The sequence below is a fragment of the Aedes aegypti genome, chromosome 3 (assembly GCF_002204515.2).
Source record: "Aedes aegypti strain LVP_AGWG chromosome 3, AaegL5.0 Primary Assembly, whole genome shotgun sequence".
Classification (NCBI taxonomy): domain Eukaryota; kingdom Metazoa; phylum Arthropoda; class Insecta; order Diptera; family Culicidae; genus Aedes; species Aedes aegypti.
The window spans coordinates 339,720,802-339,737,798 of record NC_035109.1 but is presented as its reverse complement, the minus strand read 5'-3'; the positions used below and the strand labels follow the sequence as shown (position 1 = coordinate 339,737,798).

Here is a 16,997-nt window from a genome sequence, read left to right as displayed (position 1 = left end):
AAGTCTTCTACGAAATTGCATAAAATGTTGTACGTAACTCGTTGCAGAACTCGATATTTACATCACTCGTCGTAATTATCTTATTTGGCAAGCCTCGTAAGATAAATTTACGACTCGTGCTGTAAAGATCATCATTCTGCAACTTGTTCCGTAAACTACTATTTTATATGTGTAAATTTACCGGAACTTCATTACATGTTTTTTTTTTCATTTTTCAAATTTAGATTATAAGTTTAATATTATATTGCCAATGTAAAATTTCAAACACAACAAGAAAATCATCCAAATTGAAACTAAAATTCTCGCAGCAATCTCTGAAGAGATTCTCGAAGGAAATTCTGAAACAGTCTCTGAAGAAACTTCTTAGCGATCTTTTTGAGTTATTCTTTAGAAGGATTTCTTCAGGAATCCTTATAAAAATCAGTTAAGGAAATCCTGTAATATTTCAAGAAGAGTTGTCGAAGAAATGGCTCGAAGAGTTTCTGAAGAAACGGATGGAGGAATTTCTGAAAGTATTCCTAGAAGAATTTATATATTATTCACTGGATGAATTTCTGGAGAAATCTTTGAGCGAATATCTAGAGCAAACCCCTAGAGGAATTCCTGGTGAAATTTCCAATGAAACATCTGGAAAAATATTTGGAAAAGGCTCTGCTCGAATTCTTGGGAATTTCCAGGTGAAATCCCTGAGAAGATTTTATCGTGAAGAATTTCTGGAGTAATCTCTGAAGAAGCTTTTAGACAAATTTCTGTGTGGGCTGCATAACACAAACGGCATCAAATGATATCGTTCTATACGCACTCGCAACTCGCACTGTCATCAGCCGAAACGCTCTGTTTAGCTTTCCGCGTTTCCGCTTTGTTTCCAGTGCCTAACCCCAAGCAGGTATTCCATACCTCAGTATCGATGACAAGACATTAGCTAGCAAACGCCTCGTGCTGCTGCTTAGACCGCCTAAGCTTGGCATGATTCTCCCTATTGCATTCAGGGACTTCTCGCATGCGTAATAAACGTGTTTTTTTTTTTAATTAAGCCGGCGCGTTACGTTAACAGTTTCGGGCTCTGTATGTCGATCAAGTGGAGAAACAGTCGCGTAGAACTCTTGGTATGAGTAGGGTAGATCCGCCGCCGGGAATTATCCGAGTAAAGTTCGGGAGCTAAATGGCTCATGGTCAGTATTGGGGGAAAATTTCTTCGTCGGGAAAAAATTTCAGCTGAAATTGGGATAAAGTTGAGAACTTATTGGTTCCAAAATGAGTCGCTGAATGGCGACAGTTAAACAAAGTAGGTTACGCTAACAGGATCGTTGAATGGCGAAAGCATAGAATATTACTAGAGACAATGGAAATTCGCGGCAAAATTTTTGAAATTTCACGAGTGACCCAGGCGATAAAGCCAAAATTTCGTGGCTTTGTCGCGGTTCCATAAATATGATCATATTTAATGTTTGAAATACATGTTTATAGATAAAATATTTTTGCCATTTCTCATCGTAATAGGCCGTTTTTCTTCACGCCAATCTGTCATGAAACGGCCTACTTTTCTACACTGAAGTATATAGTGCGGCAATAGTCATTACGCAACTGAAACCAGTGCTGTACTGATTCATTACGCAACTGTTTCGAGTTGCGTAATGAATCATTTCACAACAATTTTTCAGAAATCGCAAAATGAAGAAGAATGCATTCCGATATATTGTCTGATACCCTCAAGTCTTCTACGAAATTGCATAAAATGTTGTACGTAACTCGTTGCAGAACTCGATATTTACATCACTCGTCGTAATTATCTTATTCGGCAAGCCTCGTAAGATAAATTTACGACTCGTGCTGTAAAAATCATCATTCTGCAACTTGTTCCGTAAACTACTATTTTATATGTGTAAATTTACCGGAACTTCATTACATGTTTTTTTTTTTCATTTTTCAAATTTAGATTATAAGTTTAATATTATATTGCCAATGTAAAATTTCAAACACAACAAGAAAACCATTCAAATTGAAACTAAACGATTAGAAGATTTCTGATGGAACCTCGAATAAAAAATAAATTACCCGTTTTCATTAGCAAACATCCTAAATTAACTAGGATTGTAATATAAATTCTTTAAATTAAATAAATTTTGCGGCATTTCACGGGATTTTTGAAATTTCGCGGCGAAGGTCAAATTTCGCGGATTTCGCGGCTTCGCGAAATCGCGAATTTCTATTGTCCCTTAATATTACCATTAAGGCCGCACGGGACGTCATTGTAATCACCCTATCAATTTGAAGAAGCAAATCTCAAGTACCGCTCCATATATCGATGTGATAAATTAATCATATAATTCTACATATGTACTGTACAACCCATTAAATTTTCAGCTTCATCGGTTCACTAAAACTGAAGATTTGCTTCTGCAAAGTTTTGATGAAAATTGTTAGAGTGAGACAAAAGATAGGGAAAATAACACGGTCTCCCGAGTCACCTTAATACAAACAGGAGCCAAAGGGCTTAGCAGGCTTAGTCAGTCAGTCAGTCAGTCAGTCAGTCAGTCAGTCAGTCAGTTAGTCAGTCAGTCAGTCAGTCAGTCAGTCAGTCAGTCATCGGGTTGCAAAATGGTGAGTCGACAACTAGGAAGGCGCGACCAACATAGCTCTGGCCCTCACAAGCCCCTACCTCACGCTTCCACGGGTCTAACGATGACAAAGACCGCCAGCTAAGGGTTGCGTACTTAGCTTGTAGTGCAACCTGGGCACTGTTGTCCTTCTGACATCAGCTAGAGTGAGGGGGTGCCAGGTGGGAGCTTGGGATTCTTACCTTTTCCAAGCGAAACTAGTACATACAGCCGTATGGAATACCACCTTTAGTACTTCCCTTGGGAAGTGGCCGAGCGTCTGGTCCATCTGACCAGGGGCTCAAGCATGGTCTACCTAGGATGTGGCGGGGGTTCATCAGTGGGCTCTGTTGAATCTCTACAAAAAACCACAGATCTGCAAGTAGCCCTGAACAAGCGACCTGGTACCGCCAACCGGCACATTAGGATTGACGCCAGTAAGATCTTAATTGCGGCATACTGGCGGCATGGACTGAGGAACTGGAACAAGGAACACGACATATCTACGCTACAGAACTGACAGCCGCACTATTCTACTCTCTTAGTAAGGATGGGTGACACTTCCCTGAAACGGCGGGTGGGCCAATAGTGCGGTTGCCCCCGTCCCGTTAAATCCGTGGCAGGCCTTCAAGTACGTTCGACGTCTGTCCATCAAGCGTGATGAGTACATAGGTTCGGATATAGCATCCCCGATCTACGCCGATCTGGCACTGTACCCGGCCCCCATGAGGGTCCGTGTCAACCCACGCATGGCCTCACTGCCTACAACGCTCATAGGTACGAGATAACCATGGGATCGCGAAGGCGACTATGTACGACGGATGAAGATAGCGGCTCGGAGGGGGGAACCACTAAAATGGAGAGTATTGATGACACCAAGGCAGTTGGAGAAGACGCGAACGCGTTCGCAAGAAGTGGTAGGGTAGCGAGATCACCAGTTACACCACTGGACACCGTAGCGAGTACTAGCCAAGTACAAAGTGAGCCACAAGCAACGCAGCAGGAGAGGACGTTGCTAAACCGCGTGTTCACACCCAATCGTCGAGTAGCAGCACTACCCACAACGAGTCGCGACTGAAGAAGTCGAGTTTGGTAGATATTAGGAGGAAGGTTAACGAGCTCTACGAGTTCGTGAAGGAGAGAAATAATGTGCACTTAAAAATTAAGCACATGGTGACGAGCATTAGGTCCGCCGTATCAGCAGCTGAGCGTGAGCAGAATGCGAGCGGAAACGGCTGAGAAAGCTCCTACGGAAGCAGCGGAACGACCTACGACGGATGTTCAGGAAACGCCGAGAAGTCACCAAAATACCCGCTCGGAGAAAAGGATCAGGGAATCACCTGGAGAACAAGAGGATGCAAAGAAGCACAAAAACGAGAAGAAAGGCGTCAACAACCAGAGAGATGCTGGAAGTGAAGGTGAATGGCGTATCGTCGGAAGTCAGCAGAAGAAGAAGAAAAACCGGAAAGTGAAGGAAGGAAAGAAGCCAGAACAGAAGAAGAAAGAAACACATCAACCTCCTAGGCTGAGGTACAAGGGTGATGCTCTGGTCGTGGAAGCGAACGACAAAACAAAGTACGCTGCGCTCCTCAAAAGAGTGAAGGAAGATCCGGAGCTAAAGGAACTGGCCGAAAACGTTGTCAAAACGCGGCGCACGCAGAAGGGCGACATGATCTTCGTTCTGAAGAAAGACCCCTCTGTCAAGAGCACGGCGTACAAGGAGCTCATCGCCAAAACCTTGGGCAACGAGGCCAACGTAAGAGCTCTTTCGCAGGAGGCAGTGGTCGAGTGCAGAGATCTGGATGAGATCACGACGGAAGAAGACCTGAAGTGGGCACTGGCCGAGCAGTGTAACCTAGAAGGACAGATGTCTATGCGGATAAGGAAGTCGTATGGAGGCACACAGACGGCGGCAATCCGGTTGCCAGTGGATGCTGCCAACAAACTGGTGGCGTTAGGCACGATCAAAGTTGGTTGGTCGGTGTGCCCGCTCAGATTGGTACCTAGAGTCGGCAAGCAAATGGAGAGATGCTTCAAATGCAGGGGATTCGGCCATCAGTCGAGAAACTGTAAGGGCCCGGACAGGTACGACATATGCTGGAATTGCGGCGGAAATGGCCACGTTGCTCGGGACTGTACAAAGCGGACTAGGTGCCTGCTATGCATACCGGAGGACGGAAACGATCATCCGACGGGAGGCTTCAAATGCCCGGCGTATAAAAAAGCGAAGGCGGGCCAATAAGGATGGAGATCACGCAAGTGAATCTCAATCATTGCGACACTGAAACACAGAAACCAAGTGCGATGTAGCAATAATTGCGGAGCCATATCGGGTTCCCCTCGAAAACGGTAATTGGGTGGCTGATAGAGCAGGTATGGTGGCAATACAGGTGATGGGCAGGTTCCCCATTCAAGAAGTAGTCGATAGCTCACACGACGGCTTTGTTATTGCCAAAGTCAACGGAGTCTTCGTATGCAGCTGTTATGCGCCTCCGAGATGGACAGACGAAGAGTACAATAGTATGTTGGATTTGCTCACAGATACGCTGGTGGGAAGAACGCCGGTAGTCATAGGAGGAGATTTCAACGCCTGGGCCGTAGAGTGGGGCAGCAGATTGACCAACGCCAGGGGGTACAGCTTACTCGAAGCTCTGGCGAAGCTAGATGTAAGGCTGTGCAACGAAGGGGCTGTCAGTACATTCCGTAAAGACGGTCGGCAGTCCATCATCGATGTTACGTTCTGTAGCCCATTGTTGTTGGATGACATGGATTGGAGGGTGAGCGAAGAATATTCCCACAGTGATCACCAGGCGATTCTCTACAGCATCGGCCGGCGAATCTCCCCAGCGCCGATGAGAATCAGGACATACGAGCGGAAGTGGAAGACAAAGGACTTCGACAAGGAGGTGTTTATTGAGGCGCTTCGAACATACAGCAGGGCGAACCTTGACGCAAAAGAGTTGACAGAAGTGGTAGCAACGGCTTGTGATGCATCGATGCCGAGAAAGTTGGAGCCTAGGAACCGAAGGCGCCCAGCGTACTGGTGGAATGAGACGCTTAGTACTTTCCGTGCTACATGCTTCCGAGCCAGAAGACGCGTCCATAGAGCAAAAACCGAAGTAGAGAGAGAGAGGAACAGAGAATCGCTTTCCGTGAAGCTAGAGCTGCTTTCAAACAAGAGATTAAGCGGAGCAAGTCCAGCTGTTACAAGGAGCTATGTCGAGAAGCCGAAGAAAACTCTTGGGGCAACGCCTACCGTATTGTGATGGCGAAGTTTAAGGGTCCGGCGACACCAGTCGAAACATGTCCAGACAAGTTGAGGATTATCGTGGAAGGTCTGTTTCCGCATCATGACCCAACAGTGTGGCCGCCTACGCTATACGAAGACGAGGAAGAAGAACCCGGAGGTGTGCGAATCTCTAATGAAGAGCTACTAGCAGTGGCGAAGGGTCTGAAGGTGAAGAAAGCTCCTGGTCCGGATGGGATCCCCAATGTAGCACTAAAAACCGCGATATTGGCGTTCCCGGATTTGTTCAGGACGACGCTGCAGAAACTCTTGAATGAAGGCTGTTTCCCAGACAGTTGGAAGGTTCAGAAGCTGGTGTTGGTGCCAAAACCAGGGAAGCCACCAGGGGACCCAGCATCGTATAGACCTATATGTTTGCTGGACACACTTGGTAAGCTCCTGGAAAGGATCATCCTTAATAGGCTGACACAATGCACAGAGAGCGAGAGTGGCTTATCGAAGAGATAATTCGGATTCCGGAAAGGGGTCTCGACGGTGGATGCAATCCGGACAGTTGTGCAGAATGCGGAGAAGGCATCCAAACAGAAGAGGAGAGGCAATCGGTTCTGCGCCGTAGTGACGATTGACGTCAAAAATGCTTTCAACAGCGCCAGCTGGGAGGCTATAGCCTTAGCACTGCATAGAATGCGAGTTCCTGGATACTTGTGAAGTATGCTAAAAAGCTATTTCCCAAACAGAGTCCTGGTATATGAAACGGAGTTGGGTCAAAAGTCGATCAGGATCACGGCAGGAGTGCCACAAGGCTCAATCCTTGGTCCAACGTTTTGGAACGCGATGTACGATGGAGTATTAATGCTGGAGATACCTAACGGAGTGGAAATCGTTGGATTTGCAGATGATGTCGTTCTAACGGTGACTGGCGAGACGTTGGAAGAGGTCAAAATGCTGACGACGGAAGCGATTGACACGGTTGAAGCGTGGATGACTGGAGCAAAACTGCAGCTGGCTCATCATAAGACGAAGCTAGTGCTGGTTAGAAACCTTAAAGCTGTTCAGAGGGTTGAAATCAACATCGGTAGACAAGACATTTCATCAAAACGTGCTTTGAAGCATCTGGGGGTGATGGTAGATGACCGTCTAAACTTCAACGCTCACGTGGACTACGCCTGCGAAAAGGCGTCAAAGGCGGTCAACACGATAGCGAGTATCATGCCGAACGTCGGAGGACCGAAAAGTAGTAAAAGGCGTCTCCTAGCGAGTGTAGCGGTCTCTATTCTCAGGTATTGAGTCCCAGTCTGGGCCGCAGCGGTAAAAACCAAGCGTAATCGGAGGATGTTGAACAGCACATTCCGACTCATGGCCATACGAGTAGCGAGCGCCTATAGGACGATTTCATCGGAGGCAGTATGCGTTATCGCTGGCATGATGCCCATCTGCATCACCCTGGCCGAGGACGTGGAGTGTTATGAGCGAAGAGGCACCAGAAATGTGAGAAGGATCGTCAGAACGGACTCGTTGGCTAAGTGGCAGCAAGAGTGGAACAACGCGGAGAAGGGAAGGTGGACTTACCGTCTTATTCCAAATGTATCACTGTGGGTTAATAGGAAGCATGGAGAAGTGAACTTCCATCTGACGCAGTTCCTGTCCGGACACGGCTGTTTCCGGAAGTATCTGCATCGGTTCGGACATGCTTCTTCACCTTGTTGCCCGGAGTGCGAGAATGTGGAGGAAACACCGGAGCATGTAGTCTTCGAATGTCCTAGGTTCGAAGAAGTGAGGAGGGACATGCGAGGAGTCACTGTCGATAACGTTATCGAAGAGATGTGCCGAGAAGAAGGCATCTGGAACGCTGTCGATAGCACGGTATCGAGAATAATGTCCGAGCGTCAGAGGAAGTGGCGTAGCGACCAACGATCTGCTAGCTAGAGTGAACGCATGAAAAGGATGGCTGTTTGGTTTCGGGAGATATTCCTTTGCCGGAGAACTCTCTGACGGAGTAGGCTAGATCCACCGCCGGGGACTAGCTGAGTAGACGCGGCATTGCACCGGTCCCGGGTCGTAGGAGCACCAGTGTACCGGACGATAGGCTTCACCGGAATCGCTGGACTGACTTCGGCACCCTTCCGGTCGACTCGAAACGTAGAAAAAGAAGAATCGGTCACGGGAGAATTTTCACCGCCGGGGAATTCTTCGTCGGGACGCTGGTAATGGGTAGTCGTGGCGCCTACGAACCGGAAGTTATGCTCAACCGGAATCGTTGGACCGACCTCGGCATCCTACCAGCTGAACAAAGAAAAGGAGAAGGTCGTCGTAACTGTGTGAGTACGCGCTCTGAATGAGTGCAGAGTAGTGTACAAACTGGAGCCGAAGGGCTCAGTATGTTGCATGTAGGTACTAACAAATTGACGGGTCGCCAATGGGCGAACAAATTACTAACGTGAGGAGCCGAAGGGCTCAGCATGAGGCACAACGTTGAACGGTTTTAAAACTGCTAACAGGAGCCGAAGGGCTCAGGAGCCGAAGGGCTCAGCATGTAGAGTAACAAACTGAAGAGGTGCGCTCAGCACGTTAGCCTCCCCTCCGAAGTAATACTGGAAGGTGGTTCCGGAGGGTTATGGTACTAAACCTAGGAGAGTGTTTTTAGTGGGGAAGGCACTTTGTGGATCCCACACCGCGCCAAAAATTACACTGACATGAGCATGAACATATACAGGCCAGTCTATGAAGATTTTTAAATTCCTAGTTGCATGGAAAAAAAAGAATCAGTCAGTCAGTCAGTCAGTCAGTCAGTCAGTCAGTCAAGTAGATGTTCAATTTCCAGTCCCATATAAGTTGCAATCCCAAGACGTAAATTTAGTGCAATTTTTCTACCATTCTCATCGGAAATAGTTTTGCATTTGGCCGCTTTTCCGCATCAATATTCTTGCAGCATAAAATATGGACCGGATCCGAAGTCCCCTGGAGGGAACGCCAAGGGGACGCCAAACGGGCCGGAAAATGTAGAATTCAATTCGGTGGAAATTCTGCGCGCGGAAGAAATTGGAAACATCAATTCTCCTGGAGCTTCCGACGTTGCCTTACTGAGTCAGAAATCGAACCATCGCCAGCAGAAGGGAAAGGTAGCAAAAGGCATCGAAGCCAATAAACAGCTGCTGCCATCGCCACTACCATCGTCTGCGAGTCGGATTTTCCTCCTGATGGGGAAAAAGGAATTTAGCTTGTAAAATAGTTCGCATTCGAATCGTGTTCGATGGCTTGGTTGGTCCCTTGGTAGTGCAGCGAGAAGTGAGTGTAAATCGAGAGGGAAATAGTAAATAAGGAAATAAGAAGCGATTCGCAATTGGCTTCGATGGCTTATTGGGTTCGCCTTCTGGTTGATGGGATTCCGGGATTGAGATTGCGAGATGCTATTCGAGGTGGAGGACTTGCCAATATTTTCCGACTGCACTTTTGCTTCCACATGAGCAAATCCCGGCTCTAGCATTTGCATGTGCATGGATTCATCTTCGAGTGTTTACAACCATTAGGAGGGTTCTTTGTACAGTTAAAGGACTAAATAATATATTTCTTTATAGCATTGGAAATCTACATGCTTCTACCGTATTCTTTATGTAATCATGTTGACTTGAATGGAGTATTCTCAATGTCTTGCGATTGCCAGTAGGTATTTGTAACTCCTTTGAGACAATTTAAACTTTCTTTCGAGAATCTCATTCGCAATAGATTGTCCGCGTGTTGCTAGAACTCACCTGTCTGACAATGTCCCACTCCGTTTTCCCATATTGCCACCGTTCAGACCACAAGAAAGGGGAAAAATCGCTCAGACTGAAAGACAAAGTCTCTCGTCGCAAAGAAAAGGCAAGAAAATAAGACCGACTTGGCGTGACTGAAGTTGCTAAGGAAAGCGGGTGGTTGCTAATACCGGCTGGCCTACAGTGAAGCGTCGTGCTGTTTCTTGCCGAAGAAGGTCGTCAGGGCGAACACAAATTCACAAACCGGGCAGAAGCGCCAGATGTTGCACAAAATTACAACATCACATCGAGGAAAAGCTTTGTTTCCCGCGACTGGGTACTCGGTACTTGTCAGAAGGTTTGCTTTGAAGGTTTTTGTACGGGCAGCTTTAACTTTGTCAGTGTAGGGAAAGAAAATAATTTAATTTTTATTCAATACTAGTGGTCCCAGCAAACTTCGTCTTGCCATCAAGTAGGCTGTTGAAAAACGCCATGGAACGCTCCGTGTAAAATGGAAGTTCCGTTCACTCCTGTTTTTTCAACTTTCCCGTTAAATATCCTTTGCTTTTTATATACACAAACACGTCGGAACACTTCAGGAACATAACTATGGAAGAATCATTCTAATCCGTCAAGCCATTCTCAAGCCATTTCGTGACATACAAACACCACTCCATTTTTATTTATATAGATAGATAGATGGGGATAGACGGGGCGAGATGAGCACTCTAAGGAAAAGCTCTATTTAAGCATAAGATCAAACATGATCAAAATTGTTCAGGTTCAAATTTGGACCCATTTCATAAATTTAAGTTCAAATGTTATAAAGCCGTTATTTGAGCTGGAAAATTTCCCAAAGTAATAGCAAGAACACGCTCTATCGTGTTATTAATTAAAACAAGATTTTATCAAATGTTTTGAGGATCCCATTCATAAATATTGTTTGTTTTACGAAAAATACAATTACGATCATAGTGTTTGTTCTCCGTACTTGAATAAGATGTTTCTATTTTGAAGATAGTAGGGTAAGTGTTCCCTTAGTTGTGGGTGTTCCTTTAGTTGCGGTAGTGCCGTTTTCACTGATTTTATTACATTAGCCACAGAACCTACACCGCCAATCGACGTTATACGTGGATTGTTGATACACGGAATAGTTGAAAAAAGCGTTCTAATTGCTTTAAAACTGATGAAATATCACTAAAATTGCTAAAGCTGTTCTTGCTTTTACCAATAGTTGCGGTAAAGTGTTCCTATAGTGGAGAATCCCATAAGAAAACCACGGATATCGCAACTAAAAGAACACAAATTAAAAATATACCGCAACTAAAGGAACAGTGTACCAATAGTGGAGGTATTATTTTTCACTGGAGGTATTATTCACAGCCGTGGATTACATTAATTGCGCTTCTTGAATTTAGGCGATTAAATGAACTTCAATAGTGCTTAGTACCTCCACTATTGGTACATCTGGTTACATATTAGCCATGTAAGCTTTTAATGAATTTCAATTTAATTTTTTTGATCCAGATACCATCTCACTGGACACTTACCTTCGGCTGTCGAAACTTCTCTTTGGCAATCTAAGTCTAATTTGTTAGCGACTAGGAGGATGGGTGCTGGCTGACTGCCTTTCACACGACTGATCACATTTCGCATACTGGAGATATCCTGAAATGGCGAAAACAAAGCATTAGGTGTGATTTTAAGCCTATATGTCATATATGTCATCTTGCAGTGTACTGTTCGGGGCATGATCGTTTCCAACCGTCGTATTCGATAAGAAAATGCACCCACGATATATCTGTAATAGAAAAAGCACTTACCTGAAATGTTTGGTGATTCGTTAGCGAGTACATGACGATAAAACCGTGGCCATTTTTGATATACAGATCCCGCATCGACGCAAACTGTTCGGTGCCGGCAGTGTCCAGAATTTCTAGTACGCAGGGTGAACTGTCAACCTATGAACGAGAGAAGAGAGAAAAAACAAAAAGTGGTTAGTATTGGAAAATTGTCTTTTTTTTCACTACATGAACAAAAAAACACTGTAGTTTAAAAAACCAAAATGTTTGTTAAATTTCAAACTGCATTTTCAATCGAAAATTTGAGGTTCCAAACTCATTGCTTTGTTTGAAACTAATTTGTTTATGAGGTTGTTTCAATATGTAAAATCTTTGTGTCCTTATAATGTGAATAATTGTTGTTTCAAACTAAGTTTTTACGTTATTTATACAAACGACTGTTTTGATAAAAAGTGATTATTTGTTTTTCTGATTAACTCTACTACCGTGAATTACAAGACAGTCCCATCTGTAAAAAGAAGGCATTGAAAAAATAGGCTGTGAACTTTCCTAACTCGTTTTCCGTACGAATATTCAAAAAATTCCACAGGACTGGAAGATGTTCAAATCTTAAAGTTAGGAGGACGGACCTGGTGTAGTGGTTAGAACACTCGCCTCTCACGCCGAGGACCTGGGATCGAATCCCATCCCCGACATTGTCACTAAAAATTTCAGTGACGACTTCCTTCGGAAGGGAAGTACAGTCGTTGGTCCCGAGAGGGCTAAAAATCTCGTTAAAAAAGATAGAAAAAAAATCGTAATGAAACTTTCACACTTTGCTTTTCACTACGATTTATTTCCAACAAAAATATAAAGATGATCAAACGCTTCAAAATGCACAAAAAGTAACATGGGACAATTATGCATGTAGCGGCAGATTTGACTAATAATTAATTGACCCTGGCAAACAGGATATTCGTTCGGTTCGGGTGTATAGGGTCCAAAACTCAATTGGGATCGACTTCGCCGGCGATGAATATATTTTGGTAGGTGACGGTCATGCTGCATCCGGTCGATAGTAGTAAAGTTTGAATGGCCATAAAATGCAAGGGTTTACTATCGGCGGCTTCATCGTCGTTGGCACCTTGGTGTTAGCCGATGCCTTCTTCGGTGTGCTCAACGTTTAGAATTTGAGAAAGGATTAATAGGTCACGAACAGGGTTCGATTCCATTTGATTATTCGATTCTTAACTTCTGCCTTTCAACGATGCAGCTGAGAGCAACGTCGCGTACGTGGAATGGGCTCGACGGAACGATTGGCTCGGCGCGAAATATAGGCAGATTCTGGAGGAGAAGAATGCAGCGCGGGCGGTCAAAATTGAGAGAGGTACGTCTCGAGCGTCTGTTTACCAAACGGTGCGGTTCAAACAACGTCTCTTCTGTTATCCAGCGGCTGAGCAATAAATCCTGAATCGCAAACAGCTAAATCCAAGGTGAAAGCCCCATCAGCGCGATGGTCCTAATGTTAGCTGGGACGTTTAGCAGAGCTAGCACAATGGCGCTCCGGCAACGAATACCTTCTACCAAAGCACCAAAGGCACCACAAATGAGCTAAGAACTGGCTTTATAGTGTTGGGCAAGATGCGGCAACGCGTTATCGGATGGCAGCCTATCTACGCTAGGATGTGCAAGATGAGGATCAAAGGCCGTTTCTTCAACTACAGCATTATCAGATTGTGTTACTTTTTCCCGAATGTCGTTTTCCCGAATGTCGGTTCCCCGAATGCCAGTTCCCCGAATGACCCGTTTCCCCGAATGCCATTTCCCCGAATGACCCGTTTCCCCGAAAAGTGGAGCAGTTCAAATAGGTGCTGAAATAGTTTTCAGTGGCTAGGTGGTGAATAGAAAGAACGATAAGCAATCAAAAGAAGGAGCTATTTGATCATTTTCGGGGTTATACACATGTTGCCAAAAATGCTGAGGACGGTAAAACTCGTAAGAACCGCCAACCAAATAAAGAAGGCTGCATATTAGATGACCAGTACGTTCACCACCCTGAAATGTATAAATATATGACAATTATGAGTTCTAAAAACTTTTCGGGTAAGTGGGTTATTCGGGGAAACGGGATATTCGGGGAAACGACATTCGGGGAACCGACATTCGGGGAAAAGTAGCACAACCGCATTATCAACGTACACTGCCCACACAAAGGTAGACCCGACGACGAGAAAGAGACGTTTTACGCGCAGCTGGACCAGATATTTGACGGATGCTCGCCACGTGACGTGAAAATGGCGATATGAACGCACAGTTAGGACGAGAGGACCGTTGATCGGGCGGGACAGCCTGCGCGCCGTATCTAACGACAACGGCCAACAATGCGTCAACTTTGCAGCCTCTCGTGGTATGGTAGTCCGAAGCACCTTCTTCCTCCGAAAAGATATCCATAAGGCCACCTGGAGATCACCCGATAATCTAATCGAGAACCAAATCGACCACGTTCTAATCGACGGAAAATTCTACTCTGACATCACCAATGTTCGCACATACCGTAGTGCGACTATAGATTGGGATCATTACCTATATGTATGCGCTCACATTTTTCGACTGAGACCAATTCGCGTCGAAGCCGAATACCGCAGCTCAGCATCGAGCGGCTACGGACTCAGAAGTAGCAAAAGATTACGCGCAGCAGTTGGAAGTGGCCCTACCAACTGAAGAGCAGCTTGGCGCCGCCACTCTTGAAGATGACTGGAGGCACATAAGATCCGTCATAGGTAGCACCGCAACAGCAGCAATAGGTTCAACGGCCCCGAATCAGAGAATCGACTGGTACGACGGCGAATGCGAGCAGTTGAAAAAATGAGAAGAATGTAGCATGGGCGAGAATGCTGCAATACCTCACGAGAGCAAACGAGGCACGGTATAAACAGGCAAGGAACAGACAAAACTCGATCATCCGGAGGGCGCCAACAAGAAGGACAAGATCACGAAGCGGAGGAAGAGCTGTTCCGCGCTAAAGACACACGGAAGTTCCACGAGAAGCAGAACCGTTCGCGCAAAGGCTTTGAGTTACAAGCCGACATGTGCAGAGACGTGATCTTCTCACGAACGAACGTGCGGTCTTCCCGAGCAGAAGAAAATAACTACTGAATACCAAATTGAGGTATTCCAAACCAGATAATTTCCAATACTTACAACCTGAATGAGGTATGAATGAGCCCTGCATAAGAGGTAAAATACCTCAAATAATACCTTCTGCATATTCTACAAATACCAAGCTGATAACTAGATCAGGTATTGTAATACCTAAATAATACTTGATGGATTTTCATATAAAAGTGAAACTTTTCAATACTAGTTCAATACCTCCAGCAGTCCTCAATACCTGTCGAATACCAAAATGAAGTATTTTTAATTGTTTTAAACATTCTTTTCAAATACCATTGTAATACCAAAATGAGGTATTGATAACTGAACAATACCTAATTTTGGTATGATACCAAAATATGGTATGCATAAGTTATTGGGGAGTTATTTGTGCCTGCTCGGGTTATTATGCGATCACAATTTTGAGCGCCGCCTACAAAGTACTCTCCCAAATTCTATGCCGCCGTCTATCACCAATTATTAGAGAGTTCGTTGGGCAATATCAGGCAGGATTTATGGGCGAACGAACAACAACGGACCAAATATTCGCCATCCACCAGGTGTTTCAGAAATGCCGCGAATACAATGTACCCACACATCATTTATTCATCGATTTACAATCGGCCTATGATACAATCGATCGAGGTCAGCTATGGCAGATTATGCACGAATACGGACAAACTGATAAGATTGATCTAGGCGACGATGGAGCAAGGAATGTGCGTAGTCCGAGTATCAGGGACACTCTAGAGTCTCTTCGAATCGCGCAGTGGGTTACGGTAAGCGTTTACTGTTCAACATAGCGTTAGAGGGTGTGATAAGAAGAGCAGGGAAAGACACGAGTGACACGATTTTCAGAAAATCCGTTCAGCTACTTGGTTTCGCCGATGACATAGATATCGTAGAACGAAACTTTGAGACGATGGCGGGTACGTACATCCGACTAACGGCTGAAGCTAGGTGAATCGGACTGAATATCAATGTGTCGAAGACAAGAGTACATGATAGCAAGGAGCTCAAGAGATGACACGGCACGCCCCCCACTTTGAGTTCATATTGAAATTGATGAAATCGAGGTGATCGGAGAATTCGTGTACTTGGGCTCATTGGTCACCGCCGACAACGATACCAGCAGAGAAATCTACACAGTTCGAACGAAACGTGTAAATTTCTGAAACATATAATGCACATAATTGGAGCGTGGCAAATCATGGATGTTTACATGTTATGTCATGTAAACTTCAATTATATGTCATGTAATCCAGCAGGATCCTCTGTGATTACGTGACATATAACACATATTTACATGATTTCAGACTTAAATTTACATGCCAATAATAATAATAATGTTTACATCGCATAAATGAAGTTTACATGACGTGTAAATCTTCATTATTTTTAACTGTGTAGAGACGCATCGTTGCTGGAAATCGTGCCTACTTTGGAATCCGCAGAACTCTTAGATCGAGTAAAGTTTGCCATCGCATTAAGGTAACCATCTACAAGACGCTGATTAGACCGGTACTTCTCTATGGGCACGAAACAATCACCCTACGTGCAGAGGATCAACGTGCCCTTAGTGCTTTCGAACAGAAGGTGTTGCGGATTACCTACGGCGGAGTGCAGATGGAAGCGTTACGTAGAGAAGGCGGATGAAACATGAATTGCACCAGCTGCTGGGAGAACCAACCATCGTCTACCTCGCAAAAATTAGGAGGTTGCGTTGGGCCGGGCATGTAACCAGAATGTCAGATAACAATCAGGTGAAAATAATTCTCGAAAACAATCCGATCGGCACAAGGTGACGTGGTGCGCAGCGGGCAAGACCCAAATCAAATTGAGGACGACTTGCGGACCCTTCGCAGAATGCGTGGCTGGCGATAAGCAGCCATGGATCAAGTCGAATGGAGACGTCTCCTACGTACAGCAGAGGCCAGCCAGACCTTAGCCTGACTGATAAGGTCAGTAAATTTGACGGACGAGCGTGAGATGATCGAAAGGTGGAAGCAGCACTACGACGAACACCTGAATGGCGCTGAGGTCAGTACTGCGGGCGATGGAAACCAACCAGCCCCCACTTTGGGGGAGGTTAATGGTGCCATTCACCAGCTCAAAAACAATTAAGCTGCTGGTAAGGATGGTATCAGAGCTGAACTCATAAAAATGGGCCCGGGGAGGCCATTTGTCTGCACCGGCTGATAGGCACAATCTGGGAAACAAAACACACTACCGGAGGAGCGGAAGGAAGGGGTAATATGCCCCATCTACAAGAAGGGCGACAAGTTAGATTTTTTCCGTTGTCTGTCACTTATGGTGAACGAGTTCGTGGAAAGCTATCAAGCCGTGTTCGTTGACGGTCAATTGACAACAACCCAGATCTTTACTGTACGGAAAATTTTCCAAAAATGTCGTGTATCCCAAGACCCAACGCAGCATATTTTCATCGATTCCAAAGCCGCATACGATAGTATCGGCCGCGTAGAGCTAT

At 45.2% G+C, this 16,997-nt stretch overlaps 1 protein-coding gene across 4 annotated transcripts in view; it reads right to left on the bottom strand.

Annotated features, from left to right (window-relative positions):
* LOC5577739 (ras-related protein Rap-2a) overlaps nucleotides 1-16,997 on the bottom strand; it is a 439,757-nt gene that overhangs the window by 15,503 nt on the left and 407,257 nt on the right. For all 4 annotated transcript variants that reach the window (XM_021851731.1, XM_021851734.1, XM_021851735.1 and 1 more), the window contains 2 exons: nucleotides 11,399-11,536; nucleotides 11,126-11,243 (listed from right to left, as the gene is read on the bottom strand). In XM_021851731.1, coding sequence (XP_021707423.1) covers nucleotides 11,126-11,243; nucleotides 11,399-11,536 — 256 coding nt within the window. The remainder of the gene's footprint in view (nucleotides 1-11,125; nucleotides 11,244-11,398; nucleotides 11,537-16,997) is intronic.